Raw genomic sequence first — 26,718 nt, forward strand, 5'->3', positions numbered from 1 at the left:
TACTCCCCCCCCTCACCACACACACACACACACACACACACACACACACACACACACACACACACACACACACACACACACACACACACACACACACACACAAGGTCAGAAAACCCATAACAGTTCCGTGTAAAAAGTCCCATTTACAGAAAAAAGGATTCTGTTAGTATTCGTTCGGAAAAACGTAGTAGAAGGAATGATGAAAGAAGAGGATGAGGAGTTCAATAATCTTAGCTTAGAGCTGAACTGCGTATGGATGTTGACCAGTGTTCTTGTTTATTGTAAAGTGGAGGGATGGCCAGTTGGTGGAACAGTGCCACGAGAATATCTACAAGAAGACACAATGGGGAAATGGAGCATCTACGAGAAAGAGATTAGAGGGATTCACGTCGTTTTTTAAAAATTGACAAGGGAAGTATTACAGTTGTCGTCATGGATTCCAAACGCTTACAACTTAATCCATTAAAATCATTTCCTGCGATGTGTTAAATTGCATATCTTTCAGTACAGATCCTATTAAAAGTAAGCTAATGGTCATGGTCTTAAAACCTCTTAGATAACACTATTTCTTTAAAGCAACGGATGGTTTAAAAAAAAGGCCAAGGAAATATTTATGCTTACCATGGTGGACAATAGAACCGACCGTACTGGAATCTAGAGTTACCTAAACTTTCGATTTTTTTATCACTCTCGCACACGAGAAAGCTCAAGGCCTATTTCAAATCTTGTAAGGAAATTTTCTATCCTCTTACAGATCACTTGTGTTCATGTATTATTTTAAAATAGCACAACTTTTATCTCAAAAAAAAAAATAAAATGACATTTATTCCATGGATATAATGGTAAGGTTAGATATCACCAAAATCAGCCGATATCTTATATTTATTTAAATAAAATTTAAATATTTCAAATGGAAATAAAAACTCTACAGATAAATTGAAGGAACCACCTCGAGCAATCCATTATCCTTCATTCCTAATAGTTCATATATTGGAATACGAAAGGCTTGTATACAATGTTTTCTCTCTTTCCAAGAGGACAGGTCTAGATTACAACTGTTTGTGCAATGCTTGACAACTATTTTTTCCTGACAATGGATATTTATCAAGCTTAGAAATTCAGCACTTCTTTGTATTCAAAGAAGCAAAGGTTTGTGCGCTTTTTCTTGCCCCGTCGCCGTTTTGTACCATATGCTTCCGCATAATGACAGAAAATTAATTTAGTCATCTTTTAACCATACCCCTCGAGAGCTTTGACTATTCATAAAATTAAATATTATCACACAACTCATAACCTGACAGTGCAGTTTAGTTACTCAAATTTCGTCTTTGTATAATAAGTAATAAAGCATTAAGTTGAAATATTCAAAATAAAATAAAGACTGTTCTATAAACCCCACCTTCTTTTTCTTCGACCAAAATTAGCCAGTAAAGGAAAATTTCCTTTATTCGAGGGATATTTGGTCAAAAATCTCTACTAACCAAACAGTTTGAGAACCGTGCACATGCACTTTATGTAAATTTCGCCGTTCAGATAAACTACAAATCGGATGGACCAATTTCAACGACGGAAAAAAGTCCGATTAGTCTAGAAATTCATACTGCAGGTGATTTTGACGTGTGCTTCGGAGAGAGCAAAAGCATCGCTTGCTTCTATCTAAAAGAGATGCATTTGCTTCAGGCTGAAGTGCTCTTGCGACACGACAACGCCCAGCCACTGACAGCTAGTCAGGTTCAACAACACATGATCGCACGGGTGTGAAGTATTTTGTTATCCTCTTTAATGCAGATGCTCTTTGTAAATAAATGTCATTAAATGGGACATTCTGAGACTAGTAAAAGCTCACAGCACTTTGTTGTTTCCGTGGTGTTGACACTATAATATGTCAAATAATAATAATAAATGTTGCCATGATTTTTCGTTTTATCTTCATAAATCAACCTCTTTTAAAAAGTCTAGATGGAAATCCAATCCACCATATGATTGTAATCTTGGATTTTACAATCGTTTTACGACCTACAATCCTTATTGGACATCTCGTAATTTCATCTAATTACTATTAGGTGCATGAATGCAAATATAAATAAAGGTTTAAATTTTCTTTTCATTTGTTGTTGTTATTATTATTATTAATATTTATTTTATTTACATAATTGATACACAGTCAAAACAAGATATCATTTAAACAAACATTTTACTGGTGATGCAGAACAATTCAGATTCTATCCAATAATCTAAGAATAGTCCTTCAGGTAGCGTCGTAAAATATGGACTGTTCTAAGTAATGCTGTTTTTTGTAGGTCATATGGGGTCACTTCAATGATGTTTAATTGCTGTAAATAGTTGGAGAGCTTCTATGAAGTTGCACCAAGTGCACCGACAACTATTGGGATAACTTTGGTGTGTTCAAGCCACAGTCGGCCAACTTCGATTGCCAGATCTCGATATTAGTAATTTTTTTCCAATTCTTTTTGTTGTTTTCACTTGGTACTGTGATTTCAATAATCCAAACATGTCGTTCGATAATTGTGATGTCAGGTCTACTGTGTTCCAAATGCCGATCAGTTTGTATTCTAAAGTCCCAGAGAAGTTTTGCTGTTTCCTTTTCCAGTGCTGTCTCTATTTTATGCTGCCACCAGTTATCAGAAGTAGGAAAGTCATATTTTTTGCATACATGCCAATGAATTATTTTGGCCACTTGATCATGGCGGTATTTATAGTCAGTTTGAGCTATTTTGTTGCAGGCACTGATTAGATGTTCTACAGTCATCTTTCTGATCGCATAATCTGCATTTGCTGTTATTATTGATGTTCAAAATATTTGCTTTGATTGCATTAGTTTGTAATGCCTGTTCTTTAGCTACTAGAATAAATCCTTCTGTTATCCATTGCCACGTCTTGTTCACGTCAATTTTGTCCTCAGTATCTCGAAGAAATTGGCCATGCAAGGGTTTATTTTTCCAGCGCACATATCCGTTATTTTGTTGTTCCTTTTTGTAATCGGATTTGGTTATTATTATTATTATTACAGTGTAATGAATGACATATTGTGCAATGGTACCTAAATCGACAACTTAGCATCACAATGGTAAAATAATCTTTTTGGAGAGTTCACAGAGTTCTTGAGTACATTGGGTAAATGGCATATGTTGTTTCTGTATTTACTTAGCTGCTTTGCGCCAACTCCTGATGCTCTTTTCTCACGGGGATAGAGAAAGCATCTTCCCTTCAGAGCTAGGTCATCAGTTTGTAGATATTCAAACACATGTCAGATCCTCAAGAAAGTATGGAATCCATCATTGAAACGTGTACTCATATTTGGTATTGAGCTATCAGGAGGATGTCATGTTCATTGTATAGCTATGAATTTTACAGTTTATACTCGTACATTTCCCATTAAGACAATTAGCAATGACCGGAATGGACGTGTTATTTACTGTCTAATTCTAAAAATCCTCAAATATATTTTCTGTATCTTATTTAGATATTTTACTGTGAAGGGTTTTGATAAGGATTATCTCCATCGAAAATCTTTCAGCTTCCTTGCTATCACTAGAATATTCTCGCTAATGTATATCATAAGAGAAAGACAAACAACACTCATTCTCTATTTGCTTTCATCGTACTAGTTTAAATGTTTGGCAGAATATCAAAGTACGTCTAGATGATACATTAAGCTGCTATTTTTACACCCGTCGGCCTTTTCGTTTCTCTCCTTACGGATTTGTTAGAACTGCCATACAAGTAACGAATGCCCATATTTAAAGAACAGCATCTCTTTATGTATATTTACAATAGTGTGGCTTTCCCTATGGGTAATGTAAGCCATAAAAATTCATCCCAAGAACATTAGCGATATGCATCGTATAAAATATTGATGTGGCAAAGTAACTCAAATTTAAAGTTCAGGCAAAAATAAATGAATAACTAACTAAAAAAATATAAACTTCAGCTAATTCTTAGAAATCAAATTTACATTCGCGATTATCCTTTACTTAAATTGTTTTATTTATTTCAAAGTAGATACATTAATTATTCTAAATAATTTCTTTCATTTAAGTCCCATTGCAAAATGTTAACGACGTCAATTTCCTCTTCCTCCAATAAAATCGTGTCAGGAAAGGAAATTCATACTTTAAACAGTCTGTCACGCGAAGCGTTCAATTACCATAGCAACGAACGTGAAGCTATTGCTTGTAACTTCGCTATTCATTATTGGCTTCGTGAGGCATTTTAATTTGCTGATTGCGATGCCTTCAAATTATTTGTAGCGGTCAACGGTAAAGCGCCACCAACTTAATATATCTCGTGCTAGTAATAAAATTATAATCGGGCGCCTCCTCGTGGTCATTAACGTTCTCATAAAATGCTGGCGAAATAAAGTAAAAAAAAAGCATGAAAAATAACATCGGACGAGAAGATTTCCTGGCAGATAAAAAATTCTGCAGCTACTTGGTTAATCAATACATTCTGTTAGTTTTTTTTTCTTCTTTTTTTTGTTAGATTTAGTAGTAGATGCAAAATGTAATTTGTGCTAGTAGAGGGGATGTTTGTTTGAAAAAGAAAATAAGAAAATGACAAATTACTAGATATTTATACAAACTGCACTTTAAAAGACTTTTAAGAAATTTCGCCAGCGACTTAAATAAAGCAAAAGCAAACCGTGACGGATATCGACAAATAAATTCGTAGACAGATAAACAGATAGGAGAATAAATAGAATAATGTAGTATACGTTTACTATCATTAATGAGTTTTTATTTAAAAAAGCCATTAAGGAATAGATTTCTTCTGGAAATCGACACATAATAATTGGCGTATTTATATAAATTTGTCCAATTTTCTTATTTTATTCACCCCCCCCCCCAAAAAAAAAAAACTTTTATTGTTTCCATTTGAGAAGTTGTCGGGCTCGAGCTTCTGGATCGATGAAAGGCAATGTCCTATAATTGAAGAACACTCCGGCTCAGTTAACTCATGAATTTATATGCTCCACGAATATCGGAGATGTGTTATAAGAGGAGGGTGGGGCATAAGAAGACCCCCCCCTCCTGGTGAGAACACTAGAAGAAGCGGGTAGGAGGGAGGGATAGTCTTATCACCCAACTTTCTTAGAACAAAGTTGGCAAAAGCTACGAACCAAGGAGGAGAAAAAACGTTTTTGGTAGAATTGCTGGACAAGAATTGTTAATGGGAGAAGATCATGTAAGAGCAACGTTACGCGAGCTGTACTACTGTATGTCGATCAGTCGAGGGATCACCTGACCTTCCGTTGGATGGTTCCTGATTGTAGGCGAAAAATCTCTGAGTCAGGAAGCACTTGCTCATCCATCGACTAATCTCTTCCTAGACAGTATTGATTGATGGGTTATTTTTCCTGTGTTTTGCTTTTCCAATGGTATCATATAAGGTTTGGAACAGGTTGAAGAGGAGAGCCGTATTCAGAATTTTAACAATCAACCAACGTGGGTTTTTTGCCCTATTGTACTTGAATTTTAATCATATATTCTACTATTGTCTACTAATATAAATAATTTTAGGTGCTTTTACTTGGCGTTTTTACGGAACTATTTTTTTGGCTTGGAGGGGAGGGAGAACGAACTATTTTTTCACACTATTTGAATTTTTATAACAGTTTGTTATACTCGAAAGTTTTTAAGGTATTTTGGATATAATTTTTCACCTACTTTTGTATGTCCTAAATATATTTGTATTTCTTCACCTGAGCGAAACGTGTATCTTCCTGGCGGGTAACAATCAAGAATACTCTCAAGCACAACTTATGAGAAACTGGGGTGCTCCAAAGGCTTCTTCCAAACCGAACGTTTCTATAATCCCATATTCGCAGCTTAAGGGAAAGAGGTTGTTTAATGAACGAATAAATTTTTTGAACAGTGACAAAGTTCATGATTTGAGTTGGCGAAGCAAACAGAAATAAGAAATAACTCAAACATTGCTGTATTTGAGTTATTGGTTCACACCATAAATGCTTTTTTTTTCTCCTAATTCCACTTCCTCCTTCTTTCTGTAATCTATCACAAGCTTTAAATGCAAGTATCGAATCCATTTATGTGGAACCTTTCAAATACCGTTTTCTTATAAATGTCACAGCGGAGCATTCCATTGGATTTTCTATAGGGTAATCTATGATGGCAAGCACCCTAAGATATGTTCCGCCTGAGTAGTTGGAGGCAGGGTGGTGTGTGTGTGTGTGTGTGTGTGTGTGTGTGTGTGTGTGTGTGTGTGTGTGTGTGTGTGTGTGTGTGTGTGTGTGAACTTGGCGGTCGTCTTTGACAGAGTTGTAATGCTGCATCCCATTTATTCACCCCTCTTGCGTACACGTCGGCACCAAGATGCAATCGATGCCAGGCGTGAGCTCGGGCAGGTTTTATTTATGTTCTGGAATTCTGGTCGTGACAGAAGACCTCTAATAATTCCAACGAAACATCAGCAACACTATTTGGAGCCCAGATGCTGGCAATATTTTACTTACAATGGGAGTTTGTAACAAACTTTTATAATTTACACACATACACACACAAGTAAAAAAAGAAATGACTGATAGCTTTTCACTAACTCATTATTCGAGTTGTTCTATCATACTTCCATCCACAACACTAACTCAATAAATAAATAATAAAATAACGTATCTGTAGCTGTAGTTCACTTCATAACAATGATGAGTTTCCCTAGGAATGGTCGTATTTCGAATGATAGCATGACTAGATAAACTTTCTAAGGGGTTTCAACTCGAGATGAGTCATTCAGTCTCTTACCAAGATGGTGGAGTTCCTCCCCACCCACAGTAACAGATAAGCAACGAGAGATCACGCAATTGACGACAAATATATATACAGATAGGATTAACCTCGTTATCATATTAATATTACGATTATAGGAAGTCAACTTGCTTGGATTACAGACTACAGAACCTACTACGTAAAGAAAGATAGAATAAAGTCGAAATGTTTTCTTTCTGTATTGATTGATTTGATTGCTTAATCTTATCCATCCCTTCAGGATGGGTATAGTCCCCTAATGAGGGGTTCACGACGAATTTAATGCGGCCGGTTCGTCACTCCTTGCTGCATCCCCTAAGGGGGATTCATGACTGTAATCGTGAGTGTTTACGGGACCGGTTTGCCTGTTCTGAGGGGAAAAATACACGTTTCCGGTGTAAAAATCCTACCTCCATATAAGATCGGTTAACTCACCTTTAGTCGAATGAGACAAGATCAAGGTTCCTCGCATCGCTGACGGGAATCGAACCCAGGTCCTTCCAATCAAACGGCTTCGTCTATACCGAGAAGCTACGGAGGCTCTTTTACCATACTTGCCACACTTTATTATTATTATTATTATTATTATTATTATTATCATTATTATTATTATTTAACACCTCCAGGGAGTCCAACGACTCATCGAGGGAGGGCACCTACTTCACAGCTATCCATCTCCACCACTCAATCAATCCACCAACTACAACGAACCACAACTACTTTCTTCATCTACACCAACGTCATCTACCGCCAACCACTACCACTCTAGTATTTCCACAAACAATCACAACGCATCCATACCCACGGCGGGATTCGAACCCGCAGCCTTTTGGCTGGAGAGTCCGCGCGGTTAGCTTGGTGGCTTTGCGCTTCGCAACCATATGCCTGGGGAAGGAGTGTCCTGGGTTCGATTACCGTCGCCGACGTGAGGAGCTTAAGGATCTTCCTCAGCCATAGCCAAGTTAGCCGGTCTTGGGCGTGGACAGCAGGGTTTTTCCTCCCCAGTTTCTCTGGGGTTTTTCATCCGCAAGCAGGCAAACCGGCCCCGTGAACGCACACGAATTTGCAGTCATAAATACTTAACTCCCCCATGAGGGGGCTCAACTCTCCCCAATAGGGACGGGGGAGAAAAGGGAGGAAACTCCATATGAGTAAATAAATAAATTGGCTGGAGAGCGGATCCAAACATACTGGCTTTAATTCAATGATTTTATTTTACAAATTTATCCTTCCTACAAACTTTAAAATTTAGTCTTTGCTACAGAAAGATAGATAGAAAGAGAGAGAGAGAGAGAGAGAGAGAGAGAGAGAGAGAGAGAGAGAGAGAGACAGAGAGAGCAATGCAGATATAGACGCCCGGAAAGGAAGATATGCAGAGATTACAAGAGGTTTAAAAAGGCGAATGATAAAATAATCAAAGAAAGCAAAATATACAGAGAGCATGAAAGCATAAGAAAGATAGATGGATATATATCTATATGAAAGAGAGAGAGAGAGAATGAAAGAACGAAAAGAGAGAAGGAAGAGAACTCAGAGAAATATGCTCTGAGAGAAAGAGAAGGGTCGTGAAAAGAAACATATATATATATATATATATATATGTTTATTTATATATATATATATATATATATATATATATATATATATATATATATATATATATATATATATATATATATATATATATATATATTATAGAGAGAGAGAGAGAGAGAGAGAGAGAGAGAGAGAGAGAGAGAGATTACTAAAGATTCTCTTGTTGCGGTAATCATTATTCATTATTTTGAAATGCCCAAAACGCTTCGGCTTCCGACAGATGCTGCTGTTTACGTGACCACTTCTGCACAGGATTGAGACAGCATGCAATTGATTGTAACCGCAGCCATCAAAGCTCAGGCGGGCTCATAATTAGCCGTGGGACATGCGTCTCCATGGAGAGAGTTCTTTATGATATTCCCCTTCGTCCAAAACAAAAGGACGACGACGGAGCGCAGCGTACCCTCATTCCTGCGAATGATTACGAGCAGTAAAGGGCTCTGGCTAGTATCGGGTATCTGCGCGAGACGTGGGAGGATTCGACCTACTCGTAAAACAATCCGCAAAGAAAAAAAAAAAGGAAACCGGCCGTAAAGCCTATTATTCTTCCATTAGTGAGCGTCGGTGGACGCGAGGAATGGAGGGGGGGGAGAGGTTGATGACTATGGATGAGATGTCGCGGTCGCTCCGATAAGGCTCGGAGACACTTCAAGGGGAATTAGTGATTTTATGGAAATCGAAGGACCGATCGAATGCTATCAGGGTTTGTGATTGATGCACAGAAGGGGAAGGAAGAATGTAGTTAAGAGGGCAAAGAGGTTATCTCTGCCAAAAAGTTATCGTAATCACTGAAATTCGGAAAAAAAAATCTTTAAAGCCATTTGGAGACTTTTATGGATTTCTTAAAAATATCGTTCGGGTCAATGTTATTTCAGTTTCACACCAGGGGGAGTTTTACTGAGGAACGATGCCACTGAGTTGCAAGTGCTAGGCGAGGCCGAGCATTTTTTGAAGAGATTGATGAGGGTGTTGCACTTTTGGAGTAGCATCCTCATTATTATGATTTCAGTTTTTTTCCCCTGCCCCTTTAGATTCATCAAACTGTTCTTCTGTGTGAAATGACTAATTTGGATTCATATTATTACTTAATAAATGTGGGTGACAGATGAACTTTTATTGTCCGGTGTGAGATCATCTCCCTGCTCATTGGAGACCTTAAGTGATTTGACCACAAAAAATTCGGGATTAGCTGATTCTTAGCGTACACGTGGGTTTAAATGTATTGCAGGTTACCAATCTAATGGGAGGAATATACATGAAAATAAGAAAATAATTTAACGAATACTACCTTACAATTTTTCATGTCGCCGCAATTATTTTTCCTCAGGTACATCATCCTAAACAGTGATTGTAGGTAGAGATTAGAAGATACGAATAAATCCAAACTGCACTGTATTTTATCCTTATAAGGACTGGCTTAAAAGGGCGAAGCAAGAATGCTTTTCATCTTCTCCGTTATCTGTAGAGGACAGTGTAGGGATAAGGTGTTATTGAGCTATTAAAGCTCTGATCATGGCAGGGGGTAACAGCAATAGCCGAGCCTCAGTAAGAACTTCCTTGGCTACAGCATTGCCATCCATTACCCTCCAAGGGTATTATTAATCACCGCATCTCACGGTCGATTAAACTTCCATCTACTCTCTAATCCATCTTGTATTTTATCACTTCATATCTGAAGTTTTGAAGATATTTCATTCATTAATGGAAAAGGTGTTGGAAACGACCACAGAATATGGGAAATATCTTAGGATCGAATTAACAAAATGAACTGAAGCAAAATAAATAAAGCAAAGTTTATAAACATATAAGTATAATAAACCAAATGGATGAAAAGAGAAAATCTTCAACTGTGTAATACAGTTGAAGATTTCCCTCTTAATTTCCCTCTTAATTTAATCCCATAGATGGCGCTGTCTGTTTATGGATATTTAAGGAAATGGTGGATTGCATGGAGTGGATTTTCTTCCACCATGATGAGCTCTTTGACCTCTTGGAGGTGTCATAATAATAATAATAATAATAATAATAATAACAATAATAATAATAATAATATAAAATTGCAAAGGTAAAAAGATTGAATTAAAATTAAATTAATGTATTTAATTGAAATTAAATTTAAGCACCTCAACTATTTTAAATGAAATTAAAACTATAGGGGGAAAAAAAGAAAAAAATTACTAGGGAGATGAAAATTGACTAGATATTAAAGAAAGAAAAAGTCTATATAGAGACTGGACAGAATTTTGCGGATCTACAAAATTTTCACAGTTTTAGAGGGTTTAATTAATTAGAGTTTATGTCAATATTGTCCAATTTTTGATTTTTTAGTCAATGCACAACTCATGTACTTTTTCTTATTTCCATTTTCAGACAACATTTTTTTTTTTCATTTTGAAGTCTACCCTGCAGGGTCTAGGTGCAGTCCACGTCTGTTTTTTCCCCTTTTGTGTGTGTGTTTTATTGAAACGTGTATGGAATATGAATGCCCGAAATTAACTGCACTGAAACCATTTTTTCCTATGAAAAAATTTCCTCAAAATTTATCATAAGAATATAATAATTACATAAAATTTTAAAAAATACATAAAAATGGTAGATTTTGAATCTCAAAAGGGATTTGTCGTGGTCTGAATAAAAATGTTATTTGTTATTTTTATGGGTTTATATTCACCTTGATTGATGGCTATAAACATCCTACTAGACTATAAACATTCTAGATAGCTACTTCAGTTTCTACTACATTCTACTTCAGCCTAGACAGACTTTTGAAAACCAAGAAAACCACATATTTTTGTTCTATCTTTGAGAGTATTTAGGATATCCACACTATCTGATGAGAAACATCAGTACGCCCCTTGGTAGTAGTCGTGGATATGACTATATACATCACAACCATCTTCCATACCGGCATAAACGGAAGCCCATGGTCTTGGGCTTCCTTTTATGCCAATATCTTCCTTTTATCTGCATAAAAGGAAGTCCATATCTTTTATCTTCAAAGATAAACATTAAAGTAAAATGGGCCATACTAAAGAGCTCAGTAACTTTTGAAGTGGCACTCTTATAGGATTTCACCATTCCAACAACACATGGTGGTGCTCATAAAATTTCTGAGCGATATCGCCGAGTGCTGAATTGTGTGTGTGTGTGTGTGGCGCGAAAAAATCGGCTTTTCTCGATTAGAACACTCACTGTCCAGTTCCGAAACGTATCTGCGAGCAACGCCAGCACCACAACTATTCCTCAAGAGCTGAAGAACAGGAGTTTTCATGGCCGCACAGCTGCACAGAAGCCTAACATCAACAGGAGTAACGCCAAGCGTCGGTTGGAATGGAGTAAAGCTGACCGCCATTGGACTCTGGAGCAGTGACAACGCGTTTTCTGGAGGGAATAATCACGCTCCACCATATGGGACTCCGACTGACGAGTCTGGGTTCAGTAGATGTCAAAATGAACGCTGCCTGCCCGAATGTGTTGTTCCAACTCTGAAGTTTGGTGGATGGGGCCTCATGAGCTAATTTTCATGGTTCAGGGTGGACCCTGGTTCCCATGAAGGGAATCTTAACGCAAAGGCCTCTAATGACAGTCACGATAATTCTGTGCTTCCAGCATTATAGCAACAGCTCAGTGAAGGCCCTTTCCTGTACCAGCATGAAAATTCCCCTATTTTTCTAAGCTGGGTGTCTGCAGGAATGGTTTGATGAGATGATGTGATGTTGAAGAATATGACTAGCCTACACATAGCCCTGATCTCAACCCCATCAAAGTTCCAGTTGATCCTGTGGGATGAACTTGAACTCGCTATAAAGAGTCGGTATAAACAGTCGTCCGGATATTTTTAACAAGGTGGTGTATTAATGCATAATTTTGTAAATCTCCTGACTTTGGTGTGAAGCAAATCAGATGTTGAAAGTTTTTGCATGTTACCAATATTAATGTAAAAGTAGAATAAAACATTAAAAAAATTCAGTTTTACAATGATTTTGGGATTGTTGAAAGTTTTTCTGTGTAACTTCCAGTATAAACAATACTGGAAGAAATGGCGTAACCATTAGAGCTTAAAATTAATTAGTTAAGTTAAATCTTTAACGTAATTAATTAAGTTTTGTTATTAAATAAAATATTAACTGAAAATGACATACCTGAAATTCTTTGGAAGAAATATACTGACCTATTTGATAATTTATTTTAATTCATTCCGTGATAAATTGAATAATTAATATCGAACTCAATGATGACATTAAAACAGTATAGAGTGTAGAACAGGGGGGAACATTCAAAATTAATATATTGATTGCAAATACAGATGCAAATATGGAAGAGCAAGAATGTAATACAGTTAACCACAGAATAAATCGTAAATGTGAAATTAGGTTTCAATATTAAAGTATAAAATCTCTTGCGTAACCAAATTGAAATGATCAGATAGGCCATCGTATTTCTGCTAAAGAAATTCAGGTATGGTTTTCAGTCAATATTCTATTTAGAAACGAACGTTAGTTAGAGTTATAGCCTTGAAAGTAGATTTAAAAAGTCACTCTTTTATTGGAATTTTTTTTTCTTTTTTTACTTTCATACCAGTTACTTAGATATGTGGGAAGGAAAGGATAGCTACGTGTGCAATATAGGTAATTTCATGTTACTAGGATAGCAAACAATTATAATAATATAATTCTTTACGATAAAGAGCCAAGAGGCTATTTTTCCGGCGGCGTAAATTAAGTTAAGGGGATAATAAATCCCTCATTATTTTAAAGCCGGATAAAGGTGGATAAAGCTGGATAAAGGCGAGTCAAAGGTGGAGCTTGCTCCATCTTTAACTCGGAGATCGAAATCTATCGAAATCTAAGAGTTTCATGCAGAAGAACTATCGGCGAGTCCAAGCGTAAGTCAACACCTGGGTGGTACAATACTAGGACAACTCGTCACTATCCTTAATATTTTCTCATAATGTAAAACCAGCTCCTAGGAGATGTATTACTGTTTTACATTATGAGGAGAGATCACGACCCAGACCGGTTTCGACCTTCATTGAGGTCTCATCAGTGAGTAGGTAGACCTGGAAATACCAAGGTTTAAATGAACCGAACTTACATATACCCCTACTAAAGAATTACCAGACCGGTGTACCCATATATTATTATTACTACGATATGGGTACACTGGTCTGGCAATTCGTTAGTAGGGTATATGTTAGTTATACCCTACTAAACCTGGTTCATTTAAACCTTGGTATTTCCAGGTCTACCTACTCACTAATGAGACCTCGATAAAGGTCGAAACCGTGGGTAGCGACCTCTCCTAATAATGTTAAACAGTAATACATCTCCTAGGAGCTGCGTTTTACATTATGAGAAAATATTAAGGATAGTGACGGAACTTGCTCCACCTTTGACACGAGTTGCCCTAGTGTTGTACCACCCAGGTGTTGACTTACGCTTAGACTCGCCGATAGTTCTTCGGCATGAAACTCTTAGATTTCGATAGATTTCGATCTCCGAGTTTCGTATCCGACTTTAAAATAATGAGGGATTTATTATTCCCTTAACTTAAATATAATTCTTTGCAGTTCTTATAACATTTTGTTTTTATTTTAACCAATTTTACTTAGCTAGTTAATAAACAAACTGGTACTCATTACTGGAATGCGTTTTGTTTTTCCAAGCAGTGTGATCTTATCAGTTTTAAGCGATGTGATCTCTTTATGGTCTCTTTTAGTGTTAAGTGTTACCACTGTAAACACATCAGACATAATCATTCTGTCGTTGTGAAATAACCTTTGATGTTCGTGTGATTGCCACAACTTCAAAACTCACTAAATCAGAATAGTGGCAGAAGGCAGAATTTTTCCCATCGACTAGGACATAGCTGTGACATCTTGTGTTGCTAATTTTATTTGTTTTTGAGATCTTTTTATAAGCATTTATTGCCTTCGTTTCCAGTGTATTCACTGGATAAAAAAAAAGAATTTCATATCAGTAATGTTGCTGGAACAGAATTTGAACATGGTTATGGTGACATTATGGGGAAGTACTTTTGTGATCAACCGTTTTGTGGTTGCCTCCCCGGAACCATCTCATGGACTCTTGCCATGCAATGTGACAAAAAATGCTATTCAGTGAATAAACCAAAACGATATTTCTGGTAAGCCAAGTTAAGTGAGTTAACAAATAGGCTCATCGAACACTCTATTACGATGTTTAATCAACTTCAGTACCAACACAACTTCACACAAAAACATCTGACATGAGACTGAATAGAACTCAACGAAGACGATTATTATGTTGTTTTGGATTTACCGCCGATACTACTAGGGCTATGAGGTTAAAATATTATGTCTGTTGTGCACAGAGAGAGAAAACTCTGCCTCCTTCACAAGAAACTGAGTTAACTCACGAGTAGTTGAATAGCTCTTCTTAGAGTTTTAGGTGGGATTTGAACCCGGATCTTTTCAACAAAAGAGTATCGTTATTACTAAAGGAGATTTTTTTCGAATTTTTCAATCAAAAATCGTAAGGAATTAATCTGTCTGGTGTATCCTGAAATCGATCGATCCTATAAACCACAAATTAGAAATTACAAACTTCGTTAGCAAATTAAAACCTGTCAAAACTCTAATAAAAATAATGCTAAATAAGTATTCGCTTCTAACGCTTTAGGTATATGCTGTATATATCCTTATGGGAGATATAAAATATTAGGACAGTTCAACACAGTTAAGATTTCGTGACAATTTGTCTATACACATATTTCTTCCATGTTGGATTTATTATTCCTTAGATTTCACATCTTAGATTGTGATATTTGAAAGTACCTCAACTCCATCAAAAATCTAGAACTTGGTCCTCCTCTGAGAGTCTATTGCTTGCTATTTTTGTTTTTAACACTTACTTTGATATATCATATCTCCTCTTCTGTTTAAGAATAGCAGATGAGAGATTATTAGCTACCATCTTTCACTTTCTACACAAAATAATATCATTACTGTTTTAATCTTAATATCAAGTGCTTTTGTGATACTTTCCTTTTATAATTTAGTTAGGCAATTGGCCACTGTTCACCCCCATTAGTTTTCCTCAGCACCCTAATATTATCCATATTCTCTAATCTGCATTCAACTTTTATCTTCTTCTTCTTCTCCTTGCTATAATGGATTTTAGACCAAGTGGTCTGTTCCGGTCTTATATCATCGCTTTCATGGTCTTCTAATTTTTCATTTTCCTTTTAGTTTGCACCTGTATAGCATTTTTGTCAGTCTGCTATTGTCCATTCGATTTAGGTGTTCTATTCATGTCAGCTTTTAATTCTTGATGCTCTTTCTCTTTCTGCAAGAAGAAATTAGCCCAAACACTTAACTATCAGTATACAAGACAGCAGTTCAAGGCCTTCCAAGACAGATCAAACAAAATAAAACTTGTTTGACTGATTGATTAGGGTTCTCAAAGGAAATGTAGATTCCTCAATTCTTTCACCTCAATGGAAAAAGAATTGAGGAAGTCAGAAAGTTCGAGCACCTGGGATCCATTATTAATGTGAAGAATTGCTGTTCAGAAGACGCCAGAAGAAGATTAAGAATGGACAAAACAACAGTCGGTGACTTGTCTAAAATTTGGAAGGATGGGACACACTATCTCCAAGGGAACAAAGTTGAGGATTTTGGATGCTGCTGTTTTTCCAACTATGGATGTGCGTCATGGTATCTAAAGAAGTCTGATAGAAGTGCATAGACGATTTTGAGATGTGGTGTTCGATGGCTGTTGAGGATATATGCTGAAAGGCAAACAAATGGATGGGTGCTAGAAAGGATCAGTAGAACGTTAAGGCTCCTTAAAGATACTAACCCCCTTCGGTTTCCTTATTTCAAATACTTTGGACCCATTCACAGGATGGAAGGAGGACTTTTCAAAATAGTACCAGAAGGTAAAGTTCCTTCTAAGAGTAAAAAATGAGAGATTGAAATAATTTGAGAATTTTTGAAGGGGTAAATCCTCAATGAGATGGATGGATGGATGGATGCTGTGTCTGAAGTGACTGATCTTCAGAAAGTTGTAGCTTACAGAAAAGCATACAACAGGACCACCTGGCGATGACTAGTGCGGCACATCAACTGCGAACAGGGTGATGATACAGCATCTAATGATGTCCAGTGGATAGATGGATGTATGGAACTGTGGGATCTGTGACTTGGATAAGAAATAAAAGTTATTTCGTATCAAAGTCACAGATCATTAAGGTAAAATGTGTTTGGACACGGTCTTATTAGTGTTTTTACTGATTTATCTTTGCATTTGTCATCTTCATAGGAACAAAAACTGTGCTTAAAATAGTTGAAATGTGTTATTATTTTATTCACATTATTGATACACAGTCAAAACAAGATATCATATAAACCAAAAGTTGACAGTTAATAGAGAACAATCCAGATTCTACCCAAGAATCTAAGAACAGATTGTCAAGTAGAGTTGTGAAATATGGTCTGTTCCAAGTAATGCTGTTTTTTGTAGATCATATGGGGTCACTTCGTTGTGGTGTAATTGCTGTAAATAGTTGGATAGCTTCTTTGAAGTTGCACCAAGTGCACCGATAAAACAACTGAGATGACTTTGGTGTGTTTAAGCCACATCCTGCCAACTTCGATTGCCAGATCTCGATAATTTTTTCCAGTTCTTCGTTGCTAATGTTGTTATTACTGCGATATCGATAATCCAAATCTGTCGATGTTCGATTATTGTGACATCAGATCTATTGTGTTCCAAATGCCGATGTTTGTACTCTAAAGTCCCAGAGAATTTTTGCTGTTTCGTTTTCCAATACTGTTTCTATTTTATGCTGCCACCAGTTATCAGATGTAGGAAAGCCATATTTTTAGCATACATGCCAATGAATTATTTTTATTTTGGCCATTTGATCATGGCGGTATTTATAATCAGTTTCGTCTATCTTGCTGTAGGCACTGATTATATGTTCTACAGTTTCATCTCTCTGATCGCATAATCTGCATTTGCTGTTATTATTGATTTTCAAAATTTTTACTTTCATAGCATTAGTTTGTAATGCCTGTTCTTGAGCTGCTGGAATAAATCCTTCTGTTTCTTTTTTAATATATCCATATTGTGGCCATTGCCACTTGTTTTTCACGCCAATTTTGTCCTCAGTATCTCGAAGAAATTGGCCATGCAAGGGTTTATTTTTCCAGGGCACATATCGGTTATTTTGTTGTTCCTTTTTGTAATCGGATTTGTTTCCTGTTGCTTTTAGAAGACCTTCTTGTGTAATTGCTTGAAGCATTGGCTCAGAGCTATTGTCGATAACTTCTTAAACTAAATTCTTCTTCTTCCACAGTCTATCTCACTTGCAGCAGACCACGTCCACCTTGGTAGATACAACCGGTCAAGATCACTTCGTGGAGGTAAGGCATGATGTATAATCATTACTTTTCTAGTTTATTCGGTTTAGACCAGTTTGTCCAGGATCACTGGTATAGCCCAAGAATTCATTGCTCTAATTGTGTTTAATCCATGTAGTTATGTTTTCGGAACATTTCTTACTCTTTTGATGTATTCTGATGCTGCCTGTTGTTTAACGTTCGAGTGGAGAATATCACTGGCTTCTAATATTCCTAGGTATATATAGTGTTCGTCAGCTGAAATTGCTTTTATATATTTCTCTTGATCAAAATTAAAATGGCTAGTGTCATTAATGTTTCCTCGTTTAATAGATAAAATTGCGCATTTATCTAAACCAAATTCTATTTTGATGTCCTGACTGAAAATACGAACTGTGTTCAATAAAGAGTCTATTTGCTGGGTCGATTTTCGAAATGTGTTATTATTATTATTATTATTGAAAACAAAAAGCACCATTACTTTATTAGAAGACATTGCCGACACAATAAACAAAGCTCTCGACAAAAACAGGTACGCTCCTTATACTGCTGGACCTAACCATTTGACACACTTGAACATGACATACTACTCACCAAACTATACTCAATAGGTATAAGAGGAACACTGCGTACATGGGTCAAGAACTACCTCTCAAACAGAACACAAGTAACAAAAATAGGTACATGTCACAGCCGGGGTATACAAAAAAAAAAAAAAAAAAAACACGGTGTCCCTCAAGGCGCCATATTATCACCCACTCTATTCAACATATACATTAACGATGTTCATAACATATCCATAAGAAGTCAAATATTTCAATACGCAGATGACACTGCACTACTAGCAATCCACACAGACATTAACACAACTCTCTGCAAAGCACAACAAGACCTAAACGAAATCACAACATACTTCCACCAAAACGCAATTCTAATCAACGGCACCAAAACACAGATGTTGATAATACACAACCCAAGAATCATACGCCCTGCATCACTATCGATACATTGTCACACATACCGCTGCATTAACAACAAAAATACCTGCCAATGTTCCGAAATAAAACCTGTAACACACGCAAAATACCTCGGTATCTATATAGATTCCCACCTGAAATGGACGAAACATATAGAATACCTACACACCAAACTCCGGATCATCGCAGCAAAACTCTTCCAAGTTGAAGACATTATTCCACCTAACATAAAAAAAAAAAAACTCCTATATCACTATATCTGCGAACCCCTACTCAGATACGGAATAACAGTCTATGCAAATACATCAAACAGCCACATAACAAAATTAGAAACATTACACAAGAAAATCGTGTCAACAGTGATCTGGACACCTTACACACAACAACCAATATCCGACAAGCACATGACGATACACAGAATTCTGAGCATTAAAAACCTGAAACATTACATGACATTAACAAGGAATTACTTCAACATCACCTATCGAAACAACAGAAACACATATCGTATAACACGACCTACAACAACTCTCTACATCCCCACACCCTTCAACAACTCATACGGTTCTTTTGTGAGATCACATCGGATACCCACGCAACTCAACAACCTACCAAGAAAGTTAAAACACGTAGATAACTAAAGAACATTAAAAAACGAACTCTGGAAAATATACCAACAAAGTTAAGAAACCATTAACACTAATATACACATCACAAATCACCAGCATACAATGCCTACACAGTAGCAACAACACAAATAGTGAAGGCTAAATCCCACTCTCTTCATAAAAGCTAACCCAAGCTTCGAAGTAGGTGGTATTAACTTGCCTCACTCATCTACAAGTAATCGTTATAAGCAGATGCAGAAATTTGTATGAATAATCACTCTTTCTCAAACTTGTAAAAAATAAAAAATAAATAAAAAATTATACATACAAAATCCATTATTCAAAAATTCCGTGTAATCGTTGTTAATATTAGAAGACCATTTGTTGTAAATATAAATGCAAAGAAGTATTATTATCAAAATTTTAATTGAAATGCAATGTAGAATATGAATACATATGCAGCACTTAGTGCTAAATTTTGTAAAAATTACATGTCGGAATGTCACTAAAGATGATTATTGTAATTGCGTAAATATTTCAGAAATCAATAAAAAATTATTATTATTATTATTATTATTATTATTATTATTATACCATCCACGGAGTCGCCGGCTTATCGTGGGAGGTTCATTCAACTGACAACATAATTATCATCTAGAACAGGAGTCGCCAAACTTCTTTGACCGTCAACCCCTTCAAGAGTTTCTTGACTTTTTATCGACCCCCTCTATTTTACTGTTACGTACCTATAATAGGACAAGCAAAAAAGATGCTTGCGTGGGTTTTTAGATGGTTTATTTTATAGTTACAGTATTTATTGTCTGTATAATATAGTATATATTATTATATTGGCTTAACGTCAAAGGGATACGTTTTTGTTTTTTGACGTCCTTCTTAACATTTTATATTTGATAGGAGAGATAAATAATATATAAAATATAAAATTTAATTTAGATAACAAAATAACAATAATACAATCTTCCTTATATATATGAAAATAATACTTTTATTAACTTAGTATACAATTTACTAACGTTGTCAATGTGAAATGTGTGCTTCGTTGCAGGGCGGGAACCACCGACATCCGTTTATTGGTAAATACGTTATTTTCGCCTACTTGATTGTCTTCCGTAACTATTTTCATGACCTTTATCCATCTTACAGGTCCTATTCATGTCACTGTTCCCACGATTCACTTTTAATTGCGTTGTCATTCAGGATGGAGGTAATCCAAGTTAACCGAATTAAATATTACCCGTAGATTGATGTCTTATATTTTGCTATCGAATCCCAATCGACCCCTGAGCCCAAATAGACCCCTAATTATGTTATATCGACCTCTGGGGATCGATATCGACCACTTTGGCGACCACTGATCTAGAATCTTAAATCCTTAACGCTCCTTGAATTACCAACACATTCTAGTAATGCATTCCATTCAATGACAATTCTCCATGTAAAAAATCTGCTTCTCACAACCCTCCTCACCACACTTTTACACAACTTACAGGAATGACCTCTGGTTCTTCCCTCTCACCATCTCCTCGTTTTATAATTACTCGTTTTAATCCCTTCGAATTAATCTGATAAAATCCTCTCACTAACAAATTCATTATCGTTTACAAATTTACAAATTTATGAATTCTTTCTCGGCTTATTTTCGTCACGATATTTTTCATTTTGTTAGAATTATCTCTAGAATGGATCCCAGAAAATTGTATGATGATTTTTTCATTTGAAGGTTAGCTATACGGTCAAGTTCACGAAAGGCGAAAGTGGCGCTCTCTATGGCAATGTTTCGTGATTAGTGCTGACACTGCATAAGTTTGGGCACACATGCCTATATTGCCTGTCAGCAATAACACGAAACGCCGTAGAGAGGGCCACTATCGTCTTGCATGCACGTGACTATCCATGTTCTAGAAGTGATTGTAATTCTTGTCTTCTTTGAGTGTGTATCTTAAAAATGCCTTTGATAACCCTAGCTTGAGCTGGCGACACATCAGATTATAAATATTTAATTTAGTTTTGAAATTTGTTATTTCATTCCTGTCTTCTCTTCATAGTTTATTCCAGAAATTTCAAAATGGGTATCCGAATTTTCTGAACCAACCACGGTATTAATAATAATCCATAGTACTGGCTCTTAAGACCTACAATCTATTCACATGTTTTTTTCTTAACTATAATTTTAGGATAAGGTATTCAGTCCTACGTCTAAATATATATTCTTGTGTGTGTGTGAATTTTGCATGTTCTCCTGGCCAGTTTTTCTGATTTAAAGATGAAAAATCCCACTTTCCAGAGGAAAAACGGGTCCACCTCCGTAGGCGACCGCCTAATTCACCTTAATTTGATAAATGTTTTTCGTACTCTAGACGGGATTGAAATCTAGGTCTTTCCCAACCAATGGATTTTCTCGAAACCAACGAATATGCTTTAGAAATAAGGAGAATTTAATTAGCGATTATTATTATATTCTCATAATTGTAGACTGTTTGTTGTATGGTAAAATGTTTAAATTGCCAATCCTCATTTGTCCTGAACCCGGCTATTATTTTAAAATTTCTTACCATCTTCTCCGGTACTTGCATAAATCCTACCAAGAACACCCAGCAAGTTAATTCCCCTATAATTCTCATATTCAGATTTATTTTCCTTTTATAGATGTGTACTCTGAGAATTCTACTCCAATCATCTGGAATTCTCTTGAATTACACAGCGTAGCCATTAAAATATATACCAGCATATTTGATTATTTTTAGAGACAAGATTTATAAACTGAAGGAGCTATACAAGCTCGTCTAGGGTTAGCTTTTACAATTTTTTTTTTAGCAATATTCAATGCTTTATGCGGGATATTTAGCCCACATTTGCATTTGCAGTAAATTAGCTACGACTTTTTATCGAATTTTATCTACAGAGACAGGCATTGAAGGTTGAATATCATTTACTTCAATTGCTTTTCTGCACATAGCGCCTGTGTAGCTCAGTGGATGCGGTGTTTGCGCATCACGGCGCTTGACCGCACAAAGGAAGACTTCTTGATTTCGAATCTAGTCGGCGACTGGAAGAAATTTTTCTAAGCCATTTTAGACCGGTTCCTGAGTTAGTCGATCTCTGACACGGGCAAGCGGTTTTTTTCTCCCGGAAACTCGGGTTTTTCGTCCCGTAAACTCACGAAAATCGATTGTAGAACCCACATTATTTCAGACATTAAATACGAGTGTTAGGGACTACGAGGATGGCAGCTATCTGTGATTGGGTACCAGTGGAGATTGAACTGCCCACTCAGTCACCAAAAGTTATATAGGGCTAAAACAGCCTTGCCTTCTCCCTACACGAGAATAAAAAGGCATTAGCTGATTTTTTATTTTTTTGCTTTTCTGCACTGCAGATTTCCGTGTGAATTCTTATTCATCAGGATAGAGTACAGGAAATGCGTTTGATTGCTGTAAATGTCCATGAATCCACTAAAGCACTGCCGTATTTAAAATATAGTGAATGTCTTATGATTTCATTTCAGGTTTAGATTGTATGGAGAACACACTGAACTTATGGAAACGGATGTGCGACTATTTAGACTAGCTGCACACCGAGACTTCATTGTGTCAAGACGAAGCAGTCATTATTCAAGATTCAAATAACTGAAAGTGCAACGTTTGAGTATCCCTATAACATATGATGAACTGGTAATCACTTCCTGAAATAAATTATAATTGGAGATCATAAGTAGTGTTCGTTATGAACCAGAATGAATGAAATAACAAAAATATACGAATCCAGTTTTTATTAGAATGTGATTAGAGCGTAGAATGAAATATTGGAAATTATAATGTAGTATGGATAAGAATATATTCTTTAAAGCTGAAATATTTTGAAAATTAAACTCGTTTCAGTCAAGACCAATGAAGAAAGCTTCAGTTCGTTATGAAAAGATTTGATAGAACCAGTCATACACCGGAGGAGAGGGGAGGCTGTCATACTTGTGTAAAGTGTATGAAGAGGAGATTGAGGAAGTGCTGCAGATATTTCTAAAGAGCTCGGATGATGGCTTGTGAACAGGAGAGATTTATTATTAATAATTCAAAATTTATGCAGCAAGAGCCTATTAAATTAAAATAAACAAACAAACGTAAACATCAACAACGAAAGAAGATGATTGCGGTCTCTGAGAATAACTGAATCCATTCATCTCCAGTAGTTACGGGTAACGATGACCTTTGAAATGGTCTTTACGGAACAAAAGTTAAAAAAAAAAAAAAACTACAACATATGACGTAAATTTTTTTTCACTTTTATCTTTACTAGTTTATCTCTAATTCTATTCAGTTCTATTCTCTTCTTTACAAGTTTTATGTCTTTATAGAGCCACGTTTACCATTTTATTCCTTATTTTATAATTTACTTTACAGTTCAATTTAATATTTTAATTAACATTTTATATTTTATAAGTGAATGATTTAATTAACATTTTATAAATTCTTATAAATCATTTTCATTTATATAATTTAGTTTTTTTTTAATCTTTTTAATACTTTTTAATCGTTACAATTTAATTTTAATTTTTTTTAATGTGTATACAATTTTGATAATTTTGAAAATTTTGAAAATTTCAAATTTGCAGATTACAAACTTAAGATGGCGCTGTTTCAAAAACAAAGCGACTTTATTATAATTAAATTGAATATTTTCAAGAAGAAGTTTCCAATTATGCTTCTGAGAGGGCGCTGCAACAATACATTGCCAAAACGCGCATTGCGATAGCTTGTAATACAATAGCAGTAACAACACAATATTAAAAAATAAAGACCGTTTTTGTATCTCAGCTGCGGGGAATGGTTTCATAATTCTCTTTTAAATAAATAAATGGCTTTTCTCACTGATCATCACAATGAGAAAGTGTGGCAATCAAATTCTTTTCAACAGAAAGCTGTCTTTGTTTAAATAAAGAATAGTAAAGTTTTTTTAAAGGCAAAAATCATTCACCACATCTGTTTATATCGATTATTTTGTCCTTTGGCGCGTGCGTTCATTGAAGTGGTCCACTCTCTTTTAATATTAGTACCTTTCTGTTTGTGAATTCAATTAATTTGCATAAGGAACTGCATGAAGGGTGTCTTTAACGTTTTGTCTTCAACTTCGCGCGCTAGCTCTTCATGTGTGTGTGCGTGTGTGTGTGTGTGTGTGTGATTGTCGTCGGTGTCCTAGCAACGGGCTTTCAGTTTAATGGGATTTAATTTGGCCTCGCTGCTTAAACTATAATGGCGGATGGCGTTAACGACTTCTGTTGCAAATAACAAGTCTTCTTTGAGTCGGCCTTAGGGGTGGCTTTATTCTGTGGTCTTTATTGTAATCATTTCTTTGTCGTGACTTTGATGGGAAAGTGAACATCTGACGGTGCTTTAAAGGAGGGCTAAATGCTGTATAAAAACTCTGTGGTGTTCGCACATGTCGGTAATTTCAAAAAGATCTGACGTCATTGTTACCGCCAATAAAAAAACCTTTTGGGATTTTGTGGGTGCATTTCGCAAACGTACTGTTATTTTACAATTTGCAGACATTTATCTCTTCACAGGACACCCATGTCGTCTATTTCTAATAAATAAAGAGAACAAAGTCCTCACATAGCTTCATATTAATCTTGCTGGTTTCAGAATCAACTATCTGTATGTCTGTTGAATAAAAATGGTCAGAGGAGTATTAGATCAGCTGAATAAACGCTGTTGATGTTCAACTCAAGTCAACGACTTGAGTTGAAAATGACTTAATAAGAGGGAGTGGCGTGAATGATAATGGGATGCAGTGAGGCATAAAATGTTGATTTGCGTACTATAATTAGAGCCTTGGCTGAATGAAATTTATTTTCTTGTTATAAGTTTTTGATTCTAAAAGTTGTGATTTCTATTTTTTTTCCCTTTATGTTGTTCACGCCCACAAAATATTATTTGCAAACCTATAGTACAGTTTGTACCTCGGGTAGAAGAGCTCAAGATATATATATATATATATATATATATATATATATATATTGGGTGCATTTCGTAATTTTATAAACTTGGTTATTTTAACTCCTAATCCCGAGTATGCAAACAATTAAGTTTGCGCCTGAAACAAAGTTCAAGTCTAAAGATGGTACAACACCAGGGCAACTCATTGTAAAGGTGGGTAAAGATCTGATCACTATTCTTAGTATTTTCCCATAATGTAAAGCACATCCCACTAGAAGATGTATACTGCAATTCATTATGGGTGGGGTCACTACCCAGACGGGTTTCAACCTTTTTTGAGGTCTCCTCAGTGAGTAGCTAGACCCTAAATACCAAGGTTTTAGTAATACGGAGCCTTATCACCTCTACCTATAGAAGTTGCAACAAGATGTTTTTATTTTTAATAAAAATCTCTGGAGATTTTACATTATGGCAAAATACTAACAATAGTGATCAGAGCTTTACCCACCTTCACAATGAGTTGCCCTGGTGTTATAACATCTTTAGACTTGAACTATGTTTCAGGCGCAAACTTAATTGTTTGCATACTTGGGATTACGAGTTAAAATAACCAAGTTTATAAAATTACTTGGTTATCCTAATATACAATATCCCCAAGTAAAAAAATTTATTATATATATATATATATATATATATATATATAATATATGTTTTGTATAATATATATATATATATATATGTTTTGTTACTTGAGAAATATTATATATATATATAATATATATATAATATATATATAAATATTATTATAAATAAATATTATATATATATATTATATATATATATATATAAACATATATATATATATATATATATATATATATATATATATATATATATATATATATATATATATATATATATATTCATGCCGTAACAACTAAGATGCAATTTTTACATTCGCACGCATATATACATTTCCTAGTTTTTTCTGTTTTTAATCATTTGTGGTTAAGATAATTAAGGTGTTAGGAAGAAGAAAGAAACCGCTGATGTTCTCTTGAAGAGCTGGAGGTTAGGGGAAAACAAGTATGGGAAAGGCTGTTCAAAAGAACATAAGAATGAAGGATGAAACTGAGAAGTTGGTTCGATATGTTTTCGAAATTGTGTGTGCGTGCGTGCCTGTGTGAGATTGTCGTTGGTGTTGACAAGTAGTTGCTTGTTCTTACACAGAGGAATGAAAGTAACCAGTTCGTTAGAGAATCCCCATGAAAATACTTACAATAAAAGAACGCAATGCAAAACAGAACGTCTTGTGAGAAAGTGACTGGAGGAAGTTTGTGAGAGAAGTCACCCATTAAGCTGATCGCCCTCTTTTGACAGCATTCTTAGAGTAATCAACCCAAATGTAAGAACAGCGTTCTA

The 26,718-nt window shown here is 35.6% G+C and overlaps 1 protein-coding gene across 1 annotated transcript in view; it reads left to right on the forward strand.

Annotated features, from left to right (window-relative positions):
- Positions 1-26,718, forward strand: part of LOC150096430 (glutamate receptor ionotropic, kainate 2-like) — an 80,096-nt gene that overhangs the window by 12,863 nt on the left and 40,515 nt on the right. The window contains exon 2 of the mRNA XM_090409061.1: positions 12,957-13,003. Coding sequence (XP_090265187.1) covers positions 12,957-13,003 — 47 coding nt within the window. The remainder of the gene's footprint in view (positions 1-12,956; positions 13,004-26,718) is intronic.

The sequence above is a fragment of the Typopeltis vanoorti genome, chromosome 19, assembly GCF_054136105.1.
Source record: "Typopeltis vanoorti isolate ZY-2024b chromosome 19, IOZ_Tvanoo_1.0, whole genome shotgun sequence".
NCBI classification, from domain to species: Eukaryota; Metazoa; Arthropoda; class Arachnida; order Uropygi; family Thelyphonidae; genus Typopeltis; species Typopeltis vanoorti.